The sequence below is a fragment of the Bidens hawaiensis genome, unplaced genomic scaffold (assembly GCF_021521415.1).
Source record: "Bidens hawaiensis isolate Kalapana, Puna unplaced genomic scaffold, B.hawaiensis_p1.1 tig00001206_1, whole genome shotgun sequence".
Taxonomy (NCBI): Eukaryota; Viridiplantae; Streptophyta; class Magnoliopsida; order Asterales; family Asteraceae; genus Bidens; species Bidens hawaiensis.
The window spans coordinates 4,306,837-4,333,036 of record NW_027491069.1 but is presented as its reverse complement, the minus strand read 5'-3'; the positions used below and the strand labels follow the sequence as shown (position 1 = coordinate 4,333,036).

Sequence of the window (26,200 nt, the reverse complement as noted above, 5' to 3'; positions counted from 1 at the left end):
TTGAATATTTGTATTGAAACAGGGGTTTTGATGGCAACTCCCGGTGGACCTAGGCCTGGCAGTTTACCGCCTAATTATAACCCGAATTCGGTTACAGATAATATGCAAAACCTCCAGATTAATCGCCCCAACCAGCCTCCGAATTTGGGTGCTGGACCGAGAGGTCCGGTTCCTCCTTTTGGACAACAACCGTCACCTTTGTCGGCCCCGTTTTCAGGGGCTACGCATCCCGGGCCGCCACCGCCAGGTGCGGTTCCCCGGGGTGTAGTGCCGCCGGCTACCGGACCTCCGCAAGGTGCATTGCCGCCATTTGTGGCTCCTAACCGTGGCAATGCACCTGCCGGTGGTGGTGGTCCTCCTGGTGGTAATCCGCCTCCTCCATTTGCTTCAAGGCCCATGGCTTCTGGACCTGGACCAGGACCTTTGTCTTCTTCGGCACCTGGTCCTCGACCTGGTCCTTTTGCAGGGCCGCCTGGGCCACCGCCGAATGTAGGTGGTGGTATGGTGAGTAATGGACCTCCGATATTTGGAGCAGGGGGACCGGGCGGCCCAGGCGGCATGCAAGGTGGTCCTCAGTTTCCTCCGGGTGGTGTTAGACCAAGACCGTCCACTGTACCATCACCTTCTCCACCAACCATGGCATCACCTGCGGGTCCTTTTTCAGGCCAACCGGCACCGTTTTCTGGCGGTCCGCCAGACCAGCCACCAAGAGGCCCTGCATCACTTGCACCTCCCTTTTCGGCTCCTCCAAGAGGACCGCCAACATTTTCGGCTCAGGCTCAAGGCATGCCTCCACAAGTTTCTCCTTTTGGGGCTCAACCGTGGCAAGCGCAATCTCGACAAGTAAGCATCTTAATTCAGATTTGAATTTTTTATGTTTTAGTGGAAGTTGATGCTGCACTTAGTTGACATGAATTATCATATTGAGATGTGACGTGTGTGACTCGTTTTCATATGAAGAAATTATTGTTGATACTTTATTATATTGATATCATGCATTCTGATAAATGACTAATTTCATTGTTGCAAATACTAGTTAAGAATTAGAAAGATTATCTCCAAGTTGTACGAAAACTCTTGATGAGCATAAGCTGGAAAAAGAGGCTTAATTCAGTATTCCAATTGTAGTTTTTAAATTCTTGATCAAACAATGACTTGCTACTGGCTAATCAAGCAGTGGATGGTGACTAATACTTAGACGTTAGACGTACAGTTAAGTTGCCTTGATTAGTGGAAGCGTTATGACGATGTTTAATGTCTACTTAAATGTTTATTTGAGAATGTGGGTGGTGAAATAGTGTCTTAACTTCATTCTGAGATTATTTTGTATGGTTACATATCCTTATAATTTACATCGTTTATTGAGTACAAGATTTAAACCAGCAATAGTTCTAATAATCTAGGCTCCAGGAGTACAAAGGTTTATCATCATTAAACAAATCCAACTATTAAGTATTTAAATACCTTATTTGTGAAACCTTGAGTTGCACATTTTTTTCTCCTTTTGATCACTTCCATATCACATATCAAGATTGAGTTATATATTTAAATTTGTATTAGAATGTACCACCTCCTCCAATTCCTGGTGCTGGTCAACCACCACGAATGTATGGCATGCAACCACCACTTCCAAATCAACAAGCAATGGCTACAATATCACCGGCGATGGGTGCTGGAGGCACTGCAGTTACAGGACCATCAAAGATTGATCCTAACCAAATTCCCCGTCCTATTCCCAATACCTCAGTGGTTCTTCATGAAACTCGTCAAGCCAACCAAGCCAATCCTCCACCGGTATTTCCGTTTTTCTAGAATTCAAGCAGTGTGCTTTAGTTACATTCATTATTGATTTTTTTTCTTTTTAAATTTTGCTTTATTTTAAAGCCTGCTACAAGTGAATTCATCGTAAGGGACACTGGAAATTGCAGTCCACGGTACATGAGGTGTACCATCAACCAGGTAATTTATACTTCCCCTTATATACTTTCTGTTCAAACACACTAGCTGGTTTAATGCAAGATTGTTGTCTTGCTTCAGATTGCTTGCACTTCCGATCTTTTGACCACTTCTGGAATGCAGTTGGCTTTGTTGGTCCAACCTCTGGCCCTACCTCATCCATCTGAGGAGCCCATTCAAGTAATCTTTTTTTTTTCTGATAATTTTTTTAATAAACTAAAACTCATTACATGCATTGTAGGCATATCATATATCATACGTCTAACATGTTTGAAATTATGAATGCTAATATTTCTAGATAGTGGATTTCGGGGAAGGTGGCCCTGTTCGTTGTTCTCGTTGCAAAGGGTACATCAATCCGTTTATGAAGTTTGTTGACCAAGGAAGACGTTTTATCTGTAACTTTTGTGGTGAGTATTGATATTTCCCGCTGACCGATGGCTGATCATCTTGTGTTTATGAGCATGCAGTTTTCACAGTGCGGTTTATGTTGCTTTTTTTGCAGGTTTCACAGATGAAACTCCCCGCGACTATCAGTGCAATCTAGGTCCAGATGGTAGAAGGAGAGATGCTGATGAGAGACCTGAGCTTTGTAGAGGCACAGTTGAATTTGTTGCTACTAGGGAATTTATGGTGTGGAATTATACATACACACATACATATATGATATATATCTTGATATATATCTATATTTTTATATATAGTGAATTAGGTTTAAGTGGTACCCTGTTTCTTGTATGTTCCCAGGTGCGTGATCCGATGCCAGCTGTGTTTTTCTTCCTCATTGATGTATCAATGAACGCTGTACAGACTGGCGCGACAGCTGGAGCTTGCAGTGCTATCAGTCGAGTTATTTCAGACCTTCCTGTAAGTCTGTGTTCGTTATGCTATGCTCAAGGTTATGAAAATGTTACATGTAGAGTTTGTATGGTTCTATCCAGATAATCTAAACGTGCCCATGACTTTAGCTTGAAATGGTCAACAAACTGATTTTAACATGCGAACCTAATTGATGTGATTATATTCTACTTAGTTGTATTAATTTGATTGGCGCAGGAGGGTCCTCGGACAATGGTGGGAATTGCTACATTTGACTCGACCATCCATTTTTATAACCTGAAACGTGCATTACAGCAGGTTTGATGCTTTGAATGTTAAAACAAGAAGTAATAAAGATAAAATAGAAGTTTCGACTAAGTTTAGTTTTGTTTCTTGATTTTGGTGTTGTAGCCATTGATGCTCATAGTTCCCGATGTACAAGATGTTTACACTCCTCTTCAAACTGATGTTATCGTTCAGCTTTCAGAGGTTTGTCATACAAATTCTTTACATCTTTTTGAAGGTTCTTTATGAGGTGTAATTAATATTATGTTTTGAGGTTACAGTGTCGTCAGCATCTAGATCTACTGCTTGAAAGCATCCCAACCATGTTTCAGAATAATAAAACAGCTGATTCAGCTTTTGGTGCTGGGATTAAGGTACTAAGCTTTCAGTTTCATTTACAATATCATTCTTGAAAAAAGATCACACTATTTTTGTTGACTTTATGTGACATGCCTTTCACTTTATCACTCAGGCTGCCTTTTTGGCCATGAAGAACACTGGAGGCAAACTTTTGGTATTTCAATCAGGCAAGTTCATGAATATCTGATTAAATATCTGCAGTTAACTATTATTGACAGAATTATATCGATCATAATATACCTTTAAAGTTTATAAGCTGATCAAACTTTTGTTATGTTCATTACTTCATTCTACATGTGAATTATACACTCATGTATAAAACATATATAAATGATGATCAAACTTTTGTTTTGTTCTAACGACTGTTTAATATCCAGTTTTGCCTTCTATTGGTATTGGCGCTCTTTCTGCTAGAGAAGCTGAAGGAAGGGCTAATATATCTTCAGGAGAGAAGGTATGTATATAATTATTTTCAAAAAACAAATATGTCTTTTTAAATTGATCTGTCTATTTTTAAATTTCAGGAACCTCGTAAGCTACTCCAACCAGTAGACAAGACTTTTAAGACTATGGCTATTGAATTTGCAGAATACCAGGTGAAGCTTCACTAACTTCCCTTTTTTTTTTAAGAAGAAACTTTTAGTTCTCCGTTGTTTTTATATATTTATTTTTAAAAATTTTATAGGTCTCTGTTGATGTATTTCTTACTACCCAAAGTTATGTGGACATTGCTTCCATCTCCATCATCCCAAGAACGACTGGAGGACAGGTAGTCATTAGTAACTAATTAACTGAAAAAAAAAAATATCTAGTCAACAATAGTTTATGATCTGCATATTGATATTACATTATTATTCACCCTTTTCAGCTGTATTATTACCACCCTTTTTCGGCTCTTTCTGATCCTGCAAAACTCTACAATGATCTTCGATGGAACGTAACAAGGCCTCAAGGGTTTGAAGCAGTGATGCGTGTTAGGTGCAGCCAGGTCAGCTCTCAATTCCTACACAATTACAATTCAATTTTCTTATTAATCATAAAAAATGGTTAATTATTTTTCCATTAATTTTTCAGGATCTTCAAGTTCAAGAATACTCTGGAAACTTCTGTAAGCGCATTCCAACAGACGTTGACCTACCTGCGGTTTGTTCTATTCCTGCATTTGACTTCACTCATGGGAGACTTATTTATGCCATTTTTATTATGTTTAGTTGAACTCCTTTTTTTTTTTTAAACTTTCAGATCGATTGTGACAAAGCCATTATGGTAAATCTGAAACATGATGACAAATTGCAAGATGGCACAGAATGCTCCTTTCAGGTATGTCTTTATGCATATGATATTATTTAATGACCTACTGAAATTCATATCGACTAAATATACTGTGTGTGTTTATTTATATTGCTTAGTGTGCACTTCTTTATACTACTGTAAACGGTCAAAGAAGAATACGTGTGTCCACCTTGTCCTTACCATGCACAACCATGCTAAGTAATCTCTTCCGGGCAGCTGACTTGGATACACAATTTTCATGTTTCCTAAAACAAGGTAACGGATTCATAATTTATACTTTATTAAACACTTGTGCCTGTTTATCTTAAATCTTTTTATTTGCTACAGCTGCAAATGAAATTCTCACAAGCCCGTTATTACACGTACGAGAGCAAGTGACAAACCTTTGCATCAATATTCTTCATGCTTATCGCAAGTTTTGTGCAACCGTATCATCATCTGGACAACTTATTCTTCCAGAAGCACTTAAACTGTTGCCTTTATACACTCTTGGTACTTTTGTATTTCTTTTCTGATATATGGTGCATTAGGTTGTCTATGATAATTAATGTTATTTTTTTTGTTTGTTTATTTTAGCTTTGATTAAAAGTATTGGATTGCGAACTGATGCGCGCATTGACGATCGGTCGTTTTGGATCAACTATGTTTTCCCTCTTTCTGCACAATTGGCTATTCCACTTGTGTATCCCAGAATGATTAGTATACATGATCTTGATTTAAAGGTAAGCGTTTTGCTTCTTTTTGTTTTTTTTGATATTTTGTGTATGGTGTTTTACTTGGTTTTTTTGTTTGAGGTTACAGGAAACAGAGGGATCTGTTATTCCAGCTGTTATGCCTCTGTCAAGTGAACAAGTGAATGAAAATGGAATCTATCTACTTGAAAATGGCGAGGATTGTTTAATTTATATTGGAGGCACTGCAGATCCTGATACAATGAGGCAACTGTTTGGCATTTCTTCTGTTGATGCGGTTCCTAGTCAGGTACATCATGTCTTCTGTTTTATCTTAAACGTTTCAAATAAAAGGTTAAACAGGTTAAAAGTTGCCCAAAGCCTCCTGTTAATGCATCCAACCGTTTGATCATTCTTATTCAAAGATATGATTGTTTTATAATGATATATTTTATTAGTCATAATTAATGATATATGCACAAGGTGATTAATCCTTTATCACGCCCAACGTCCCTTTACCATACCATATGCTACCTTACCATACCTCACAACACTTGACATCGTACAACACCGTAGGACAGCTTCCTGCGGTCTACAACACCTTACCGCAAGCATTCAACCTTTTTTAGTTTGTGCATGTTTTTAATGCACAAAAGTTCTATATCTTTTCTACTTTCAAAGCATTCAGCCTTTTGATCATATAAAGCAGTTGTTGATGACTTTTACTTCTCTATCCAGTTTGTATTGCAACAATATGAGAACCCTTTATCCAAGAAGCTAAATGAGGTCATAAACGAGATCAGGAGCCAAAGATGCAACTACCTGCGGTAAATATGTTTACTTCTTTTCTTTTTTTTTTCCTTTCTTGCATTTCTTGATCAATTGGTCTTAGTTAATTAATTATTTTCATGTTAATATACAACGTATGTTCGTACTTAACATTGTTTTGCTTCTTGCAGTTTAAAGTTATGCAGGAAAGGAGACCCATCAGGTAACATAGCCATTAAAAAGCTCTTTTTTCTCTTTTTTTCCCCTCATTTTTTGGGCTATACCAAATAAATAAATATGTTTCAAAACAAGTAAATTTTCTTTTCAATGAAAAGTCAACATGATATCTTGAGAAAGTCGAAATCACTCTTTTTTTTTTTTGGTTTTTATTTCAGGAGCACTATTTTTCTCATACATGGTGGAAGACAAGTCTCCAGGTGGTCTCTCCTATGTAGAGTTCTTAGTGCATGTTCATCGACAAATTCAAAGCAAAATGACTTGATATCAGTGAAGTCACTCTTTTTGTTCAAAACAATTTGAGCTTGAGCAAGCAATTATAGAGCTTTTCCTTACTTTTTGTAGCTTATTGTATTCGAATAAATATTTTGGTTTTATTTATACTCTTCGGACCTTATTTAAGCATGAAATGACCCCTTATACCCTGTTATCATTTATCATTATTTGTGACACCTTCCTGTACTAAAACTTACAATTGTTATAAAACATTGTGTTTACTTAATTTACCTTGCTATTAAATTTAAACTAAATTAACTGACAAGCCAAAATTGCAACTTTATAAAACCAAAAAAAAGAAGCAAATATAGTCTTTGGCAATTTCAATATCGTCATACGCTAAATATGGGTTGTAGCTCATACATTATGTTCTCTCTCAGAATCACTGATTTGGATCATATTCTTCAAAACTGCTCTTAAATCTTTCCACCAGTTTTATTTCTTCTTTGTCAAGCTTACAATTCCGCCAATCCGCCTTGTCTACCATATTTAACAAACCAGCCAAAACCTGCAAATCACAAAACATACAAGTATTAATGGTAAGCAGAAAAGCCAGGCTTGTTTCTCAATTTACAAAGCAAAGCAAACTTGTACAAACATTTCTACACACCATATAATGATGCGAAGTAGCTCACCTCGCGACCAAACTGGACAGGAAATTTCTCGTTCTCTTCAACTGTATGTAATAATATTGTACCTCCAGGAAGTTCAACATAGAACAAACTATAATTTCCATCAAACTGAGCTCGTAACAATCTTCTTCCCTCCAAACTATTGTCACCTGCAAAGATTATATCAAATTTAGAGGTTTTAAGATAAACAAAACCAATTTATGCATATTAAACGACTTACTTTTTAACTCCATAAACTTGAATCCCAACTTTTCAGCAGCTAAATTGAATATATCCTTAACAGCAGATGCTCTGTTTGAAGGAATTGGGATAGCCTGCAATAATAAAAAATATTGTATTGAAAAGTGAAAACTCCACATTTATGATATAATAAAGAAAAGTAAATTACCTGTAGATTAGCATGGCTTGTTTTTAAACGACTTCTTTTTTACGGCTTTTGAAATACGCTTTGAGACTGCTTTCAAATTTAACCAGCTCTGTCTCAAACTCTGGAGGTGATGAGAGTGTATTTGGTAAATGTGCAATTGGTAATATGAGTACATGATCTTGAACCAACGGTCCCTTAGCAAGTGCACAATAACAGTTTTCACCAACACTCGTGATTAGATGTGACTCCACATTTGGGCTCGATAGACAAAACCAGCATTCCTTTGATCTATAATATAATAGTCAAGAATATATGAATAGTATAACATTAGTTTATTATCATAAAATCATAAAAACGTTATATACCAACCTGGCTTCCTGCAAACTGTGCTTTCTGTTGCAAGATTCACCTCTTTCACATTTCCCTTTATTTAAAAAATCAAAACACACACCCCTCAAAGACTGTCCCCGTGCATCCATATCATGATTAAAATGACATTTCTCTCCTTGTGGACACGAACCAGAAGAAACAAACTTAAAACACAACCTAGCAGTGTCACCACCTCCAACCTTTTGTCGTTTCGAGACATCATATCGCCAATACTGTGAGTCATTTGCCACATCAGCAGACCTTTTTTCTGCTTCGTGAGCATTAGCTGGTTTTTCCATGAATGTATATGGAGATAAGGTTGTATTTGGTGGTTTGGTTGATATCTCAGTGGCAGACATTGTAGACGCTGGAGTTGGAGAAATTGCATGAATAAATTTCTGAGAGCATATTATAAAAAAAGTTGAATTATTTTAATACACTTTGCTTAGTCAACATATAGCAAGAAAATGATTAACATCAAACCTGCTTAGATGCATTTCCTACTGCAGCTAGTCCTATAAAACGGCTACATGTTGAGCATCAACGTTCATGTATGGTTCACGAGCATAATAAACACCCTTAGCTCCAGCAATATGGTACCTAAAAAAAAGCATCTTCAAGTCTCAACTAAACGAAATCATTAACAATCATAATAAACAAAAGAACAGTTGGACTTATCAATTACCGGGGTTTGATCTCTGCAACTAACTCTGATATTGTGGCATCACTGCCAGATGACTCTGATATTCCTTCAGGAATATCAGATGTTGAAGCTCTATTTAAGACTCCATTAGGCCATTCATTAGTGAGCAGTAATTAAGGAAATGAAAACAAATGATTAATTCGATTTCAACAGATATGAAACAATATAATAGAAGTTAGTGAAGGATATGTTAAGAATATGTCTATAATTCCAGGTTCCTCAGCTAATGCACGCAGTGCATCAACATCATCTTGACTGTATGTTCCATAAATTGAACCACTTGATGATTTCCTACCAGATAAGTATGCCACAGATAAACCTAGAATAATTACAATAATTAGTTCCTTCAAATCAATAGTTAAGTTAACGAGCCAAGACCCACGAGAGCTACTTGAGACCAGATTGATAAAAAGCTCGAAGCTAGCCGAGCTTGAGCCTCAAATAAAGCTCATCGAGCCCAAGCTCAAGCTTTGTATGGGAAGATCGTCTAGGCTCGTCAAGCCTTTTCAAGCCTAGTGTATTTTTAAGTATTAACTCTTTTAGACGTCTATGTAGGGCTGTAAACGAACCAAACGTTCAGCGAACAGTTTATGAAGAGTTTGGCGGGAAGTTCGTTTAATAAATGAACGAAACACGAACAGGAAACTTTGTTTGTTTAGTTAAATGAATGAGCACAAACAAGAAACTTTGTTAATGAACAAACATGAATAGAGGCTGGGCTCATCCATTTGTGTTCGTGAATGTACGATAACGTGTTCATTTACGTTCATTTGTTTATGTTCGTTAGTTAAAGGTTTGTTTTATATTTTTGTAATATTTTATTTTTACTAAACAACCTAATATTTAAATTTTATAATTTTATTGTTTATCTTTAGTTCATTTCATTAATGGTTTGTTTTATAAAGTCTCGCTAACATCAAATCTAACTTGTGCTTAGCTGACTAAAACCGCCGATTGGGGGATGATTATGGTTATGACTATTATTATCTCAAGTGCATAGCTTTATATATAATTAAGGTGAATGTTTTTCTTTTTTTTTTCTTAAATATACATGTTCGTTTGTGTTCGTGAACCGCTCATGAACAATTTCAATTCCTTAACGAACGAACACGAACAAGATTTTCCGTTCGGTTAGCGTTCATGAACCGTTCGTGAACAAGTTTATGCTAAACGAACAAACATGAACAAGTTTTCATTCTGTTCGGCTCGTCTACACCCCTAACTCTATGATTAATTTCACACTACACAGCTGAGCTCAAGCCGAGCTTTGGCTAGTTCAATGTACTACACACGAGGCCACGAGCTCAAGTCAAGTTTAGGTTCGTTTAAGAGTATTTTCAAAATATAAAAATAATAAACGAGATGAACTCGAGCTTGAAAAATGAGCCAAGCTCAAGCTCAAGCTCTCGTAAGTCCAAACAAGCCAAGCTCGGGCTCGGTTCATCTCGCTTACAAACAATTAGGATTTCGATACAAAAACTAGTACCATGGAGTGTGAACTTCCCACTGCCTTTCAACCAAAACAAATTATCTCTAATCTTCAATCCGTCCATCTTAAACCCTAGGTTACCGGGCTCCTTAGCAGCAGCTGACAAAACCTTAACGGCGCCAGCTCCATAATCGCCAATGAAGTAAGTCGGTAACGGAATATTCTTCCGGCCTTCCACGTACTCCGTCAGCTCCTCCAACCGCTCAGACGAGTCCGGAAAGAACTGACCGACGCATAATAAGGCGTCAAATGGACCGGTTGATTTATTAACCTAATTGCACAAATTCAAAACAATTAAATCATAATAAGAGATGTATGTGATTGCAGTTGTATTTATGTACCGATGATACGCGTTTGAAGAGCTGATTGAGGTGGCCACGTGGATCTCCGCACAGTAGTATTCTCGGAGGTGCCATTAGAAAGATGAAGGCGGAGATCGACGGCGTTATGAGATTTACGCCGGCGACGGGCCCAAGTGGTTATTAGTTTGGGCTTAACTGAGCATATTTTGGGCTTCGAGTTGAATACTTGGCCCGCCGGTTTTCAACCCGACCTGATTATAACCCAAAGAAGGTTTGGGCCAACCGGTTTTCAGACCGACCCAACCTATAGGTTCGTATAGCGGTTAGGACTTCGAATACAAGTGGGTTAAGAACAACCCGATTTGGAAAAAAAACTCGTTTTTTTTTGTCTCAAACCGGTTAATAACCAGGATCAAATTGGTTTGATAGGTTGGAATATTTTTTCTTGTAAACTGGTTTATAACCCGAACTAGTTTTGAGCAACTGTTGACTAAAACGGTGTTTTATAACATGAACTAGTTCAGACCCTCAAACTAGTTTGTACACCCTCTAGTTATAGTATAAGGCAATATGTTTTTATTTGGCAGATGATATAAGTATGCACTTCGATGTGATAACTAGACACCAACGCTTATACAGGCCGTATAACAAGGAGGTTTGGGTTATCCAGGCCATATGAGATGGTTAAGATGGCCATATGGCCCATATAAACCATATCATAGTACAACACTACAACCTGATTAGAAATAACTGACGTGACAAATGATATGTCTCATATGACCGACACGTATCACATTATGGTTTGTACGATGTGTCATGTGCGGTTGTGTTCATTATCAGGGTGATGTAACAATATAAAGACTTTTATCGATTGACTATTCAAAAATCGGATTACATTAAATGTGTCATTTACCTTTTAATAAAGTAGATTACTGAAGATATAAAGATTTAATAAGTTCGTTTATATTTCTTATTTCTAATTTGTAAGAAAAATATACTGAAAAGGAAAATAAATGTAGGTCTAGAAAATAAAGATATGTCTTAGCTGTTAATATAAAATATAAGAGTAAACTATGGTTTTTGTTACGTTGGTTTTTTGTTAATGTAGTTTGTCCATATGTGATTTTTGTCCATGTTACTTTATTTCACTCGCAATTAAACCTGACTCCATTAACCCCGTTAAGTCTGGTTGTTAAACTCATAAGCGTGCCCCTCACGTGAAAGGCAACTTTGTCCTTTTTTTCCCAACTAAACCCAACTCTAATTCGCAAGCCCCCTCACGTGAGGGGCTGAGGTGTATTTGAGAACAAAAAAAAGGACAAAACTGCCTCTCACATGAGAAGCACACTGATGAGTTTAACGATTAGACTTAACGGGGTTAGTGGGGTCGGGTTTAATTGCAAGTGAAATGATCCACAAGTGTAGGTTCCCAGCCGGATCTACACGAGATATCTCGTTCTACGTAGGTGCGGAATCCCTACGTAAGACGTTACGAGCGTAGAAGACGATACGATTAAACACACGTTACAATAAACACAAACACGTTATATTGCAACCGGAAAACACGTGATATCTATCACTAATACTGGACTCGTTACACGTAAACTGAATACACTGATTGAATTGTTAAACTCTAAGCCGTAACCTAGGACATATATATCACGACAACTTCGCCTGGCATGTTCAGGCGAAGTTGTCCCTAACTTCGCTTAGTTCACAAGTTCGCCTGTATCAGCGAACTTGTGAGCTAACTTCGCTTACATACACAAACACAAATCTAACAAACTCGATTACAGACACTTGACACTGAACTACTGACATCATGTACCAACAGACTCCCCCTTGGCAGTAGCTTCATCTCTTTATCTTCAAACACGTGTCTTGTAAACTTCAACAATCTTGCAATTTCATCTTTAAGCATTCACTCCTTCTCGTACACATACCGAAACAACTCTTTGATATTTCCTCGCTTCGTCTTTCCAAGCAGGAATATAAAAGATTTTATTCTCCTTCCATCTCTTTTTATTTCTTGATCTGATCACGACCCTCATACTCAGCAGTTGGTGGAATGTAACCATATTGTATGCACACCCACATTTTAGCATCCTGGTACTTGACATATTGTTCAAAACGATCTTTCCACGCTACATAATCGGTTTTCTTAAGCATCTTCGGTGCTTTTGTAGCTGACCCCGCTTCCACTTCCATCTTTACCAGTTCAGTAATATTGATTGAAGGCATCTTTCACGAAACACAAAGAAACCCGAAAAATAAAAATTTTATTTTTCACAGTACTGTAGGCGAAGTTGTGGATAACTTCGCTTAAGTCTGAACTTCGCTGATTCTGAACTTCGCTTCCTTTTTAAATTCGCCTGATTCGGCGAAGTTGTGTATAACTTCGCTTAAGGTAAGCGAACTTGTGAAGTAGGCGAAGTTGTGGGTAACTTCGCTTGAGATAAGCGAACTTGAGAAGGTAGGCGAAGTTGTGGATAACTTCGCTTAACCTTTATATCTTCGCTGAAACCCTACGAACAGTAACGGCAACTTCGCCTGATGAACACGATGGTTTTGCAGGTTTGATTTCTGGATTTTGCGAGGTTTGTGACGGTGTAATGGGTTGTTTATGATTGTAGGAGGTGAGTAGGACACAAAAACTCAGAAAACTCGTCCCGCGAATAGTCGAACGGAACGATTTCTACACCCGCGTGATAATCCCGAACCACACAATCGAGCAAAAGCTCTGATACCAATTGTAGGTTCCCAGCCGGATCTACACGAGATATCTCGTTCTACGTAGGTGCGGAATCCCTACGTAAGACGTTACGAGCGTAGAAGACGATACAATTAAACACACGTTACAATAAACACAAACACGTTATATTGCAACCGGAAAACACGTGATATCTATCACTAATACTGGACTCGTTACACGTAAACTGAATACACTGATTGAATTGTTAAACTCTAAGCTGTAACCTAGGACATATATATCACGACAACTTCGCCTGGCATGTTCAGGCGAAGTTGTCCCTAACTTCGCTTAGTTCACAAGTTCGCCTGTATCAGCGAACTTGTGAGCTAACTTCGCTTACATACACAAACACAAATCTAACAAACTCGATTACAGACACTTGACACTGAACTACTGACATCATGTACCAACAACAAGAACGAAAATCACCGATTTAAAACTATTAGACTAAAACCGCATATTTTAAAAAACCACATAGACGAAACCGCATTTCACTCTAAATATAGAAGATATAAATATTAATAAGTTATATTTATATTTCACATTTCTAAAAGTTGTTAGAAAAGAATACACTAAAAAGGAAAATTAATGTAGGTCTAGACAATAAGGAGGTGTTGACCGCCTCATATCAAAATGTGAAAATGGCATTTCTACTTTTACCTTCATTAGTGGTGTCACATTATGGTTGATTGTATCATATCATAAATTTATCTTATATTTTATATTTGTGAGCCGAGCTGCTTGCAAGCTATTAGAAATTGGCTTGTTAAAATGTTTGATCGATCCGACTTTAATCGAGACTGAGCCTAAAAGTACGCTCGTTTAATCGAACGAGCCCGAGCTTCACTTATCGAGCTTGAGCAAGCTCGCGAGCTTAAATAAGACTGTCGTTTATACGATTTTTTAAAATGTATATTTAATAATTATTAATTAATATATATAATATTATGAAATAAATAAAAAAAATTAAATAATATATACTATTTTATACATAACATTATTTTAGAAAAAAATATATAAAAACAGTTATAATTATATAAAAAATAAGTGATAAAGATAGTAAACGAGTCGAGCCCGAGTTGAGCTTGAAATCTACTCACGAGCCGAGCTCGAGCTTTGGAAATAAAGCTCGAAAAGAGCCGAACTCGAGCTTGTGTAAGTTAAACGAGCCGAGCTCGGGCTCGGCTCAACTCGTTTGCACCCCTATTTGTGAACAAACCAATTAGAAAACCAACACTTTTTTTTATCTCTATTTAATTTCCAACGAGCAAACTCGAACATCAAAACAACACTCGCTAGCCATCGCAACTGTGGTTCAGTTCAACTGTTGATCACCTTAATCAGTTAGGCCATATAAAATCGGCTTAAGTACTGTTCAACTGAACCGACGGTGCATGCAGTTTATGCTTTGACTGGACAGATTGGTTAGCGGGCACGTCTTCTATTCACTTTTGTACGACTTATTATAGTTTTTACATGTGTTGAACTTTGATATTTGAAACATGAACTTTTTAACTCTATCATGAGGGCCCGAGAGGAACATTATGCTACTTGTAGTATGACACTTAACTTTTATTAATCATATTCAAAATCTATAAGAAAAATCCAACAAATGATTTATACGCAATTTGTTAACCCATAATAATTTTTTTACTTAATAGTTTAACTAAAATGGTTAAATTCCATTTCCTAAGTGAAACTATACAGAGTAGATGGGTATAAACAGTTCCAAAAGGTTTCAACTTTCAAGTCAAATATTATAAAACTTATCAACTTCGTGTCAAAGATGATGCTTGAGTATATGCCTTAGCAAGGATAACAATAGATAGGCATTTTGGTGTTTACTTGTTGATTTTATCAAAAGTGGTATAGACAAATTTGATGCGACATTTAGCAACAAATTCATAGAAGGGACGTGCGATCTCAAACACAATTTTGGTCTTAGAAGGAAAATAAAATTACAAAAAATATACTCAAGTACATAAATCTTTTATTCTAAATTTATGTGTATCTTATAATATAGTCATACTTATAATTAGTCTCTATAATAAAAGATTTTATGAAAATTCCTACAAATGATTACCAATTGAATTTCTTAAATCGCTAGATTAGTAAAATAGAAACAATAATAAAAATGCAACAGATATTTATTTCTTAATACTTCAACTAAAATGGTTAGTTTAATTTAGTTTTGGTGAAACGAGTTGTGCTTAAGTAGCTCAAAAAATATTTGAAGTTATAGAAGTTATCAACTTCGTCTCAAAGATGATGTTTGAGTACATGCCTTTGCAAGGATAACAATAAATAGATACTATCGTGTTTGTTGGTTGCTGTTATCAAAAGTGGCATAGCCTAAATTGGATGTGACATTACCGACAAAATTCATAGAATTGACGTGATCTCTCCACCACAATAGTGGTCTTAAAAGGAACATAAAATTACAAAAAAAATAAATAAAAATAAAAATAAAAAATACTTGACTACATGCTTATATTTTAAAATTTTTTGTATCTTATAATACATTCTAAATTAATTTGTTTCGTTACACTATAAAGGTAGCGTTTATATACTTTCATATAAAACTGATCAAACATATAAATGAGTGTTTTTTTTCTTGAAAGACGGTTAGATGTAATAAATCACTCGTAACAAGAAGTTAGGATATGAAAAAAAGTTACGAGCACAATAATGGATTATTACATCATTCAGTCTTAGTAATTTTGCATTTTTGGTTTCTTGACTATACTAAGGTACGAGAAATGTAAATATCATCAAATAACGAAAGCTTGATTTGTCGGATGTTATTGTGAAATGTATCATTCCCAAATCTCTATAGTATCCACCAAGTGACAGATATAATAACATGATCAAGTCTTGTTGTTTTGAACTTTTAGAGCTTCCAACCATGCCATCATTTCATCCAGACAAGAATCCGTCATCAAAGGAAGACCAAGCCACGACGTGATAAGATGCCAAATTCAATATCATCGAACACGTGGCAGAAACGTGATCGTCAATCTCATCAAATTCATTACAAATACATTATACATGTTAACATGGGTGTTATTAAGGAAATAAATTTTGTTTGGCTTAAAAGAAAAGGAAGTGTTGTAATCTACTCATGAAGCCAATGCACATCAATGTTTGAGGTGTATCGCTTCAAAGTACAAAATCATAATAAAATACAATCAAATCTCTATCTAGTAGGCCCGGGCTATGAAATATCGTATGGTTATCACTTATCAGTGTTACCAAATACCAAGTAAATTATCGGTATTTTGTGTGGTCGGCAAATTTAAAAAAATAAAATAAAAATTCAAGTAAGTGGATGTAATCATATTATTTTTTTTAAATCATCAATTACAAAATTTTGAGAAATGAAATAGAAAAATAAGTAATTGTTATTAAATATTTTAAAATTATTACAGTTTGTGAACAATCGATCACTTGCATGCATAGCATAAAATTTGATGAAACAATATGCGCTGGAGAAATAGAATAATTGTGATTTGTTATAATTTAAGGCCAATATTATTAACTATTGTGAAAAATAAAATTAATTATTGATTAACTAAAAACAAATTCCAACGTATGACCACATACGATTTGCTAAAACATCATAAAACAATAATTTGATAAAGAATATGTGTCATGACAACATGGCGCTAAGCCTCGCCACCTCAGCAGTTGGGACGCAAAACACTATCGTACAAGAGGGCGTGATTTATTCAAAAAAATTTTAATATAAGCTTGTATCTCATATGGTCATTGAGAATGAGAAGAGAGCCGTATAAGAAGAAGAAACATTAGAGGACTAGAGACTTTTGTATGAAGATTCGATTGGGAAGACTACTAGCTCTTGTTTTGTGAATTATGATTAATTTTGAAGAGACGACATACTTTGTGTATTTTCAAACTAAGTAATAATAATATACTAAGTTGATTGACCAATGAATTAATTTAAGATTATGTTGCTAAGTTACTATATCAATTAGTCACGTTAAACCCTGTCAAAAGGACCTGGGACGTAATGGTAGTGGTCTTGGTGGTGGCATATGATTTCTCTCTTCTGAAATCATGACCACAAACAACCTGCTAAAATATGATCATGATTGACGTGTCAATTATTGATACGTATGTGAATACTATAACTATAAAGAATATATATATATATATATGTTATGGGGGTTTATTTAGATTTTTATTTTTAATCGTTTTGCTATTTTATACTTTGTCATGATTTGTTTTGTTTTGATTTAAAATGCATATATTAGTTTGTTATTGTCATTGTATTTTTTAATATTTAGGCTTTTCAATTGAGATGTGTAGGCATTTTAGATTTTTAACGAACGAACACGAACATGTTGAATTTTTTAAACGAATAAAATCAAATATTTATCTTATAAAAAGGGGGCGGTTAATGTAGGTGATGATGGTGGTTGATGCAGGAGATGGGAGGTTGACGATGCTGGATGGTAATTGAAAGTTAACCGGTAATGGAGAGGATAGACCGGCGGCGGAGAATATGTAAAGGAGATAAATTAAATTAGGGTTTGATTATGAAAGTGTTTCACAAATAAATAAGATGTTCTAACCGTTTAAGAGATATATGGGTTTGCTGAGACCCATGACCTGCTAAATTATTGCTTGATGATTAAGGGTTATTTTACAAATAAATGAGATGCTATAAGCCGTTTAAGGGTTATCCGGGTTTGGTGAGAACCATGACCCGCGAAAATTATTGTGTGATTATGAAGGGGTTTATTAGAAGACCTAGTATATCGCGGTGTGTGATTTGATCGAAATTCTGATTTTACAGATTCGAAATGAGAAACTGTCATCCCATTTAATCCAATCGGGATGCCCTTACCTGACATGCTTCTTGGTAGGAGTAACATGAAGCTCAGAATTAGAAATATATTCAAGACACTCCCCAAAAAGGGAATTGATCTATGGTCGATTTCATAAGAATTTATAGTTATAAATAAATGAGATGTTATATCTCATTTAAGGAATATTCGGGTTTGGAAAGACCCATACCCGTGAATTAGGGTCAAACGTATGAGAAGCTTCAAATCATAAATCAAACAATCTGGTGGCTTGAGAGAGGATGCAAAGCAACCAAAAAGTGACATTTAGGATTTTTTTTTTGGTAGGCTAGATAGATAGATAAGGTTATAGATCTCCTAGAGGATAAATTATTTTGTGGTGGCTAAGAATCCTCACCTAGTTAGACTAAGGTTATTTTTGTTTTTTCAAAGGTAAAATGTCTGCAGTCTACGGACTACTATTAGTCCTTAGTTAGGATCTTCCAATGATATCAAGACTACGAAACCAATATGTGGAACCTAAAGGTTTGATAAATCAAGAACACAGTCTTAATGATTAAAGAAACACACGGAAAGGCTTCAAAGCACACGTATATTAACGCTGGGTAGTTAAACCTTTCTTGAGAGAAACCGATTACAATGACATTGAGATATGAGACGTCTAACCCTAACAAATGACTAAACAAAAGTATATATAGGGGGCCATAGCCGGCCAAGCCCACAAGCTCATAATCCCACCGCTATACTAAATCAAATTAAAACATATCAAATACAAACATAAACCAACTAGTTCTATCCCAACAATATCCCCCTTGGTTTATAGCTTTCTTCCTTCAAGGTTTGTTAACAAGATGTGCATCGGCTTCTTTTAACGCTCCAGCCTAAAGCTTAGTACGAATCATGGAAGAAACCATTCCAGTAAATGGATCAACCTGGATTTGGAAGGTAGCACGTGTGACATTCGTCAATTTCGGGTCTTGTTTGTATTCGTTTTTGTATTTGTTTATTATGTAAACCGACCCGATTTGTAAACCGAAGCTTATGTTATAATCAAAATGATGGATTTATGTTACAATATTGTTTCACACTTGTTGGGTCTTGAAAACATCCTATTTTTGTTTTTATTTTTATTTATTTATTATTTATTTATTATTTTTTTTTGTTGTTTTGTGTTTTTGTCTTGATCCATTTTGCATGAAAACTCTTGTGTCTCACACCCATATTTGACCACCAACATTACCCTATATATACACCACCTTTCCTCTTCATTTTCCCTTGCTACAACTCCAAAAAAAGAAAAAAACTCTCTCAAACATCAAAGATTTAAGGTTATCTTCTTAAGTGTTCTTGAAGGATTTTGGTCTTTCATCTTAATTAGTTTATGTAGCCTTATTAATACTTGTTTATGGTTGTGCAACATATATATAATATACACCCCTTGTTTACCTTTGGTAGTTACTTCTCCGATTCCGGTCGGTGAGGTTTCGGACCCCATAAGGCAAGGCTTCATGGAGGACTTCGTGTCCTTGATATATATACATCTATATAACTTGTTCATACATATTAATCTTGCTTATTTTAGTTTGTTGGTCATGTTTACAAGTTCCATGGTTATGGGTTTTTAAAAGTCTATGCTTCGGTTTAACCGTAAATAGCTCTAAACCGTAAACCGAACTTTGTTACTAGTTTTGTTTGTTTAAACATACTTAGTGTTAGATCTAAGTTTCTGAAATCATTTTTACAAATTCTATGGTTATGAGTTTGTAGAATCTTACCTCGGTCTTAACCCGAAACACGATCCGAACCGAAAACCGAACTTTTGTTTAAAGACTTTATTGTTAACTTTTTTGGTATTTTTTTATTTGTACATTATTATACAAGTTCTTTAGTGTTTGGACATGTGGAAACCATCTATGAACTTGTTGTGAGATGGAAACCGAACCAAACCGATTCTTGCTCGCTTAAGACACACAAGTGTGTTTTTAAGACTTGTATATTTCTTTAAAAATAGTTACAAATTGATTTTTAAATATTTTCTTAAGTACTTGGAAATGTTGGATCCAACTTGATCTCATAACAAAGTTTGGACCGACAAAACCGAACACTCGCTTAACGTGCGTTGTTAGTTCTAAAACAATGGAACTACATACTTGGTTAAGTCTTATTAAATTTTATTGAGCTATCTCATAATATTCAATATTTTGGAAAGTTGACTTTGGGTTTGACCAATTATCAAGACCCGAACCGACAACCCGAACACTCGATAAAAAAAACCCGTTTTAGTATCTTTATTCCAAAGGGATTTGCATTCTTGCATTTTACCCACCTTATTACTTAACATAGGTTGAGTAAATATTAAGGTTAGATACTTTAACCCGGTTTCGAGCAAACTTACATTTTTAAAGGGTTATTATTATAAATTCTTAAATAGTCACATTTTAAACCTTGAACTTTAATTATTTACATTTCTCAACATTTATTTTGTTTAAAGACCTTCAAGACAACCTTTCTAAATTCAAGACTTCTTTTCTTTTTAGGCATTGTGCGTTAAACTCGTCGTTCCGACAAATCTCCAAATTATCATCTTTCAAGTTTACCACTTGAAGGTGAGTACTTCATACCCCATTTTCCATCTTTTATTTTGGGGGTGACATTTCATACTTATTCAACAAAATGCTTTATATTTGAATCTTAAACCACAAACGTAGTTGTATACTTTACCTAAATAATTGCTCGATTTGGTGTTCTATGCTTATATTCCTATGTGTTTATCGCTTTTGGTTGGTGGAACTATAAAATCCTAGACTATTTGGCATCCCCTTATAGCAAGGTGTCGTTAACGTAATGCAATTAACGATAACTATAAAATCCTAGACTATTTGGCATCCCCTTATAGCTAGGTGTCGCTAATGTGTTTAGCGATATCTATTTATCCAAATTACCACTTTTATTTATCGTTTCGTATGCAAGTTTTGTGGCTATCTTTATTATATACTAATATGATTAAACTTATGAATTACTCACCAACCTTTGTGTTGACAAACTTTATTTTATGAAATGTTGCAGGTTTGCATCTTGGTTGATTTATGATTGTGAAGAAAACGACATCAAAGACCTTAGGATATTAGTAAAAATAAACAATATCAAATTTGTCATATTTTGTGATATCTTGTTTATGGTTATTTTATGGATAATTGTTATGTGACATTTTCGATGTTGTGAAATGAAATGAGTTTATTAAATACTGTCACTTTAATTAGTGTCATGTGCTTATGGACAATCGTTACACCTCGGCATGTTCCGCCGCCTTTGGTCGGGGTGTGACAGCACGCTTCTTGACGTCCCGCTCACCAAACTTTAACAAATCTTTAGGATCCACAATTCTGTATTGACCTTTATCAAGTCGTATCACACCAGAAGCTGTGTCTCCATCATAGGCCCCAAACTGCATATTATCCAGTGCTCTTCCAGGAAATCTTTTGGTGATGGGAATAGATTTTACTTTATCAGTAGGTTGCCACATCACAGTCTTCATAGTCTTGTTCGTATGTGGATCAATGACACCCTTAGCCTTCTTAATGAATAACTCGACAGTAGGCGTAACAGGAAATCCTTTTGATGTTTGTTTATCTAAAAAAAATGAAGAATTTCCAAGCTTTTAGTTCCTGGCTTGGATTATGAAATGGAGATTGATAAAATTCAGTCAAATAAACTTTACTCCATGACCTAAAGATCTTTTCTTTCTTATAATACTCCATGTTTCCACTTTTCCTTTTGATCCACCACAACTCCTTCTCAGCATCATAACCCCAGGCCACAATCCTGATCTATCACCATACTTGCCATAATAATTCTCTCCAACCTCAATCAAAAAGTATTCTAGATGATCAAATGATTCAACCCTTTGATTAGAATTCTTCATTATCAACAATTTCTTCTACAACTTAACTCTTTGTTCCATAGTCTTTCGTTACCTAGCAAGATATTCATTAACACCAGGACCGTCAACAACATCAAGGCAATGGAATAATGAATTTAGAAGAAAGTATACTTCAAGGCAATGAAGGAATGAATTTTAATGTCTTAGATTGGTGGAACATTCACAAGCTTAAGCATCCTGTTTTATCAAAGATGGCAATAGATATACTTGCGGTTCCAATTTCCACTATTGCATCTGAATCAACATTTAGCGCTGGGGGAAGAGTTATAGATCCATACCGATCTTCATTGGTGACTAATACTACCGAAATGTTTATATGTGGAGAGGATTGGATTAGGCAAATTTATGGAATAAAAAAGAAACTCAAGGTTCTATCCCTTTTAAAACCTTGAAATATTATATAAATTGGCATTTCATTGTTTTAATATATCGAGTTTGTTTTTGTAGGAGGAGGCACCGTCAGAGGTTTTACTACCTAGTGGGAAACAAGCTAAAAAGGTGCGCATGATCTCAAGTTGCTTTATCGCTTAGGTCAAGATTATTTGCTCATCTTGATTTTGGTTTGTACATGTTGTGGTTTAACAATTTCTTGTTTGTTGTAGCATGTTTAAAAGTAACATTGGAGCAGAGGCTTTTTATCTTTTGTGGAATATTGGAGTATAAAGGCTTGCTAACTTTTGTGGAAAATTGGTTTTTTGAGAAGACGAGATATTTTTTCTATGATGTTTTTTATCCATAAAACAATAACTTGATCTCTTTACTTTGTTCTTTCTATGGTTTAACTTATTTTATGTTGGTCGATCTTGTGACTTCGTTTGGTTTAAGCCTATACGATGAATGTTTCGTATTATTTTTGTATGTTTTGTAATTTACTTTATATTTCAGGTTATTTGGAAAATATTATTTTTGCAAACTTTTGAGCTGAGCGAGCCTAAAACGAACTTGAGCTTATTCGAGTCGAGCTTGATCTTTATACTTTATGTTCAGGCCGAGCTCGATCCTGATAAAATTGGGTCGAGCGAGCCCGAGCTCGAGCCTCAGTTATATCAAATGAGCCATGCTCGGGCTCAACTCAGCTCGTTTAAACCCCTATTTATAGGGTTTACATAAGCCATAATCGACCACGCCCGCATCAAGCCCATAAACCCACCGAAATCCCAAACATATCAAATACAAAGCATAAACCAACTAAGTTCTATCCCAACAACTATATATGCAGACATCTGTAGAAAAAGAGATAGACCAAAACTCAGCAGTCTATAAAAAGAAGATTGTTTATTTTTTAACCTTTGTAGAGTGCTAAAATAAACTGGTGGGCTCTCACCTAGGAAAACAGAGAAACTGTCGGTTCTCATAATTAAATCATTAAGTCTTGTGCGTTCACATCTTAGGAAAATAGAGAAACTGAAATGTCTGATGTAATGAATAAGCACCAGTGTAGGGTTAAAGTCTTGTAAATCTTAAAATTTGATTTCATTTAATTGACATATTAAGCAATGAGCATAATATATATATATATATATATATATATATATATATATAAACGATATTGAAAATGATCCAATAATTTAATGTGTCTTCTTTTGAGATAGTGACTTAAAGATGACATCTATGGATGAGGATCGATAAAAATAATTAAAATCCAACAGATAGGCCTCTGTGTGAAGATTAAATGAACGTTCATGAATAAAAGACCAACAGCTTATATGCTTCTCACTGGGCTAGTAACCATGGTGAGAACATCCATGGGTGAGGTCTAAATTATGGTGAAATATTAAGTGCTCAAATAATTCAATCATTTGTTTATGAAGTTAAATTTTAATAGTTATAAGTTTTTAAGGTGCACTGGTAGAATAAAATCTTTATGATTTTCTTTTTGCTTTGACATGCCTGAAACAAATTAGGTGGATTTGTGATTCTAGGTGTGAGACCTTAGACTGAATGTTAACTTGAACTAGATTCTAAACATGATTAGAAGTATGAACTGTCAGCGGTTGGGTTTAAGTGGACAACAATATCGACAATCGCAATTTTTGTGTTCTCTATAATTAAATTAAAATAACTTAAAATATTTTGTAAAGACAATCACTGATTTTGATCTCATTGCAACTAGGCTTTTTCAGGGACGAAAAAAAGATAAGTGTGGAAATATTTGATATAATGCTAAATATATAGAATTCCCTTGTATGGTTTATACAATATTTTATTAGTTTTTTGTTTGGTTTTTATTAGAATTTGTATACTACTAACATATTTGTATAATGTAGATCCCGGGACTTGTTCATGGTTGAAAGGGCGAAAAACAAGCAAAAACAAGCCAAACGGGAAAACCGGAGGATCAGGAAACGAACCGGATCGCACCAGCATTGAACCGGACCGGACCAGGCAACCACCCCACCTCCCTAACACGCCGCGCCGCGAGGCCAGGACGGCAGGTTGAGGTCGCGCGACGCTATGGGCTTCAGTATCCAGAATCTTCCATGAAATTTAGGGTTTTGGGCCTTGAAAGTCTATATAAACACCCTTAAACTTAACCTTAAACATACTCTGAAGGAGCCAAACGAATCTAGAGTTTTCCAAAACTTAGGATTGCTACTTTTGACGGCTTTGAAGGTGAAGAATTCTCCGGTGAAGTTCTAATTGTTTGAAGACGAAGATCACGAGTTTATCTTCTATTTTCTTTCGTCTTCCATTATTTTCACCATGAATTCTTTCAAGTTTATTTGTTTAAATTTAAGATGCTTGGCTAGACTTTATGAACTACTTAGGCATATGATGAACATATGTTGGCGTTATGATTAATTTGGGATTTATTTAATTGTTATGGTTTTATGAATTAGTTAAAAGATTTAATCATATTAAATTGATGCATATGGATACTTAGGGTTGTTTGGTGAGTTTTATTCCATAGTTGCCTTGATTATTGTTTGTGATATGATAGGTCGCTATTAGGTCAATTGCTTTGTGTTCTTGATTATTTTATGATTGATTTGCAATAAGATCATATAAATAATATTATCAAATAAACCTAGCTAAGTGTGCTTCTAACCTAAATAGTTGTAAAGTGCTAGGTTATTGATAGGTGTTTGTTAATTAATCTTGCTAGATTTAGTTATTCGTAAGGAGTCCGTCTAGGTTTGATTATTTAATATTGTCTATTGAGTCAATTAAATATATTAAAATTTCCTTTGATTTTCGCGCTGTAAGGTAGGATTTCATTATAAAGGAACTAATTCATAATTAATTAGGTGACCGTAAGGAAACTTGATTTTTAAAACCGGTGTGCGTTAAAACTTATTAAAAATCCATAGGTGTCTTCTTGAGAAGGGTCAGGGGTCCTATTCGGGTTTTCTTTTAAGCTTCTATTTTACGATCTCAGTTCCATAACTAAATATTTTTCCAGTTAATTAACAACTGAAACTTAGAGATTCTAGCCTAGGTAGTTTTTGATTATCATCTTATTTAATTCAACAAACTTGTGTTTCGTTTCATTTACTTGTTTTCTTAAATTAGTTTTAATAATAGTTTAAATTTAATATTTTAATTAAAACCCCCCTTTAAAATAAACAAATAAATAGCCGTGTCTGTAGTTGAGTCTAATTAGCTATTTAACATAATTAGAAGAGTCTCGTGGGTTCGATACCTGGACTTACTTAGATTTACTAGAGTTGATCGGTTCACCTGCCGTTTAGTAGTTTAGTCGAGTTTTAGAAAGTTTATAATATTACTTAATGTTTAAATTAAATTAAATTAGTTAATAATTGTTAAACTAATTTTAGGATATCAAGTGGGCATGCGTCATGTGCAATATTAAAACATACCAAAATACACTCTTATTGTCGATGCCCTAATTAATGGTTAGATTATATTCTTAGCTTCCATTTTGCATAGAATATATGTCACCAAACCCGAATAAGCTGACAAAATACATATATCATCTATAGGGCTGTAAACGAGCCGAGACGGGCCGAGCCAGGCCCTGCTCGAGCTCAACTCGAACTTAACTCGAGCCAGCTCGGCTTGGCTCGATTTCAAACACCGAGCTGTGAAACTGAGCTCGAGCCCGACTCGAGCTAAACTCGAGCCAACTCGTGGCTCGACGAGCTAACAAATTATTCAAACTTAAGCAAGGAAAAAAGAAGAATTATGGCT

General features: G+C 35.3%; 1 protein-coding gene and 1 pseudogene across 2 annotated transcripts; one reads left to right on the top strand and one right to left on the bottom strand.

Annotated features, from left to right (window-relative positions):
- On the top strand, positions 1–6,800 carry LOC143565693 (protein transport protein SEC24 C-like). Its single transcript, XM_077052591.1, has 24 exons — positions 1–843; positions 1,561–1,794; positions 1,885–1,959; positions 2,038–2,136; positions 2,255–2,366; positions 2,462–2,589; positions 2,704–2,823; positions 3,013–3,093; positions 3,187–3,264; positions 3,342–3,434; positions 3,533–3,587; positions 3,798–3,874; positions 3,945–4,016; positions 4,106–4,189; positions 4,289–4,408; positions 4,495–4,563; positions 4,663–4,740; positions 4,830–4,968; positions 5,041–5,205; positions 5,290–5,435; positions 5,515–5,694; positions 6,123–6,211; positions 6,344–6,375; positions 6,548–6,800. The coding sequence occupies exons 1-24, from the start codon at positions 31–33 to the stop codon at positions 6,652–6,654; spliced, it is 3,246 nt and encodes a 1,081-aa protein (XP_076908706.1). The 5' UTR covers positions 1–30; the 3' UTR covers positions 6,655–6,800.
- A 190-nt stretch (positions 6,801–6,990) lies between these two features.
- On the bottom strand, positions 6,991–10,744 carry LOC143565065 (zinc finger CCCH domain-containing protein 64-like; annotated as a pseudogene). Its single transcript, XR_013140990.1, has 10 exons — positions 10,567–10,744; positions 10,223–10,496; positions 8,928–9,055; positions 8,719–8,840; positions 8,517–8,633; positions 8,034–8,431; positions 7,686–7,952; positions 7,518–7,611; positions 7,301–7,446; positions 6,991–7,173 (listed from the first exon to the last, which is right to left on the bottom strand). The product of XR_013140990.1 is annotated as a zinc finger CCCH domain-containing protein 64-like (transcript).
- Between the last annotated feature and the right edge of the window lie 15,456 nt (positions 10,745–26,200).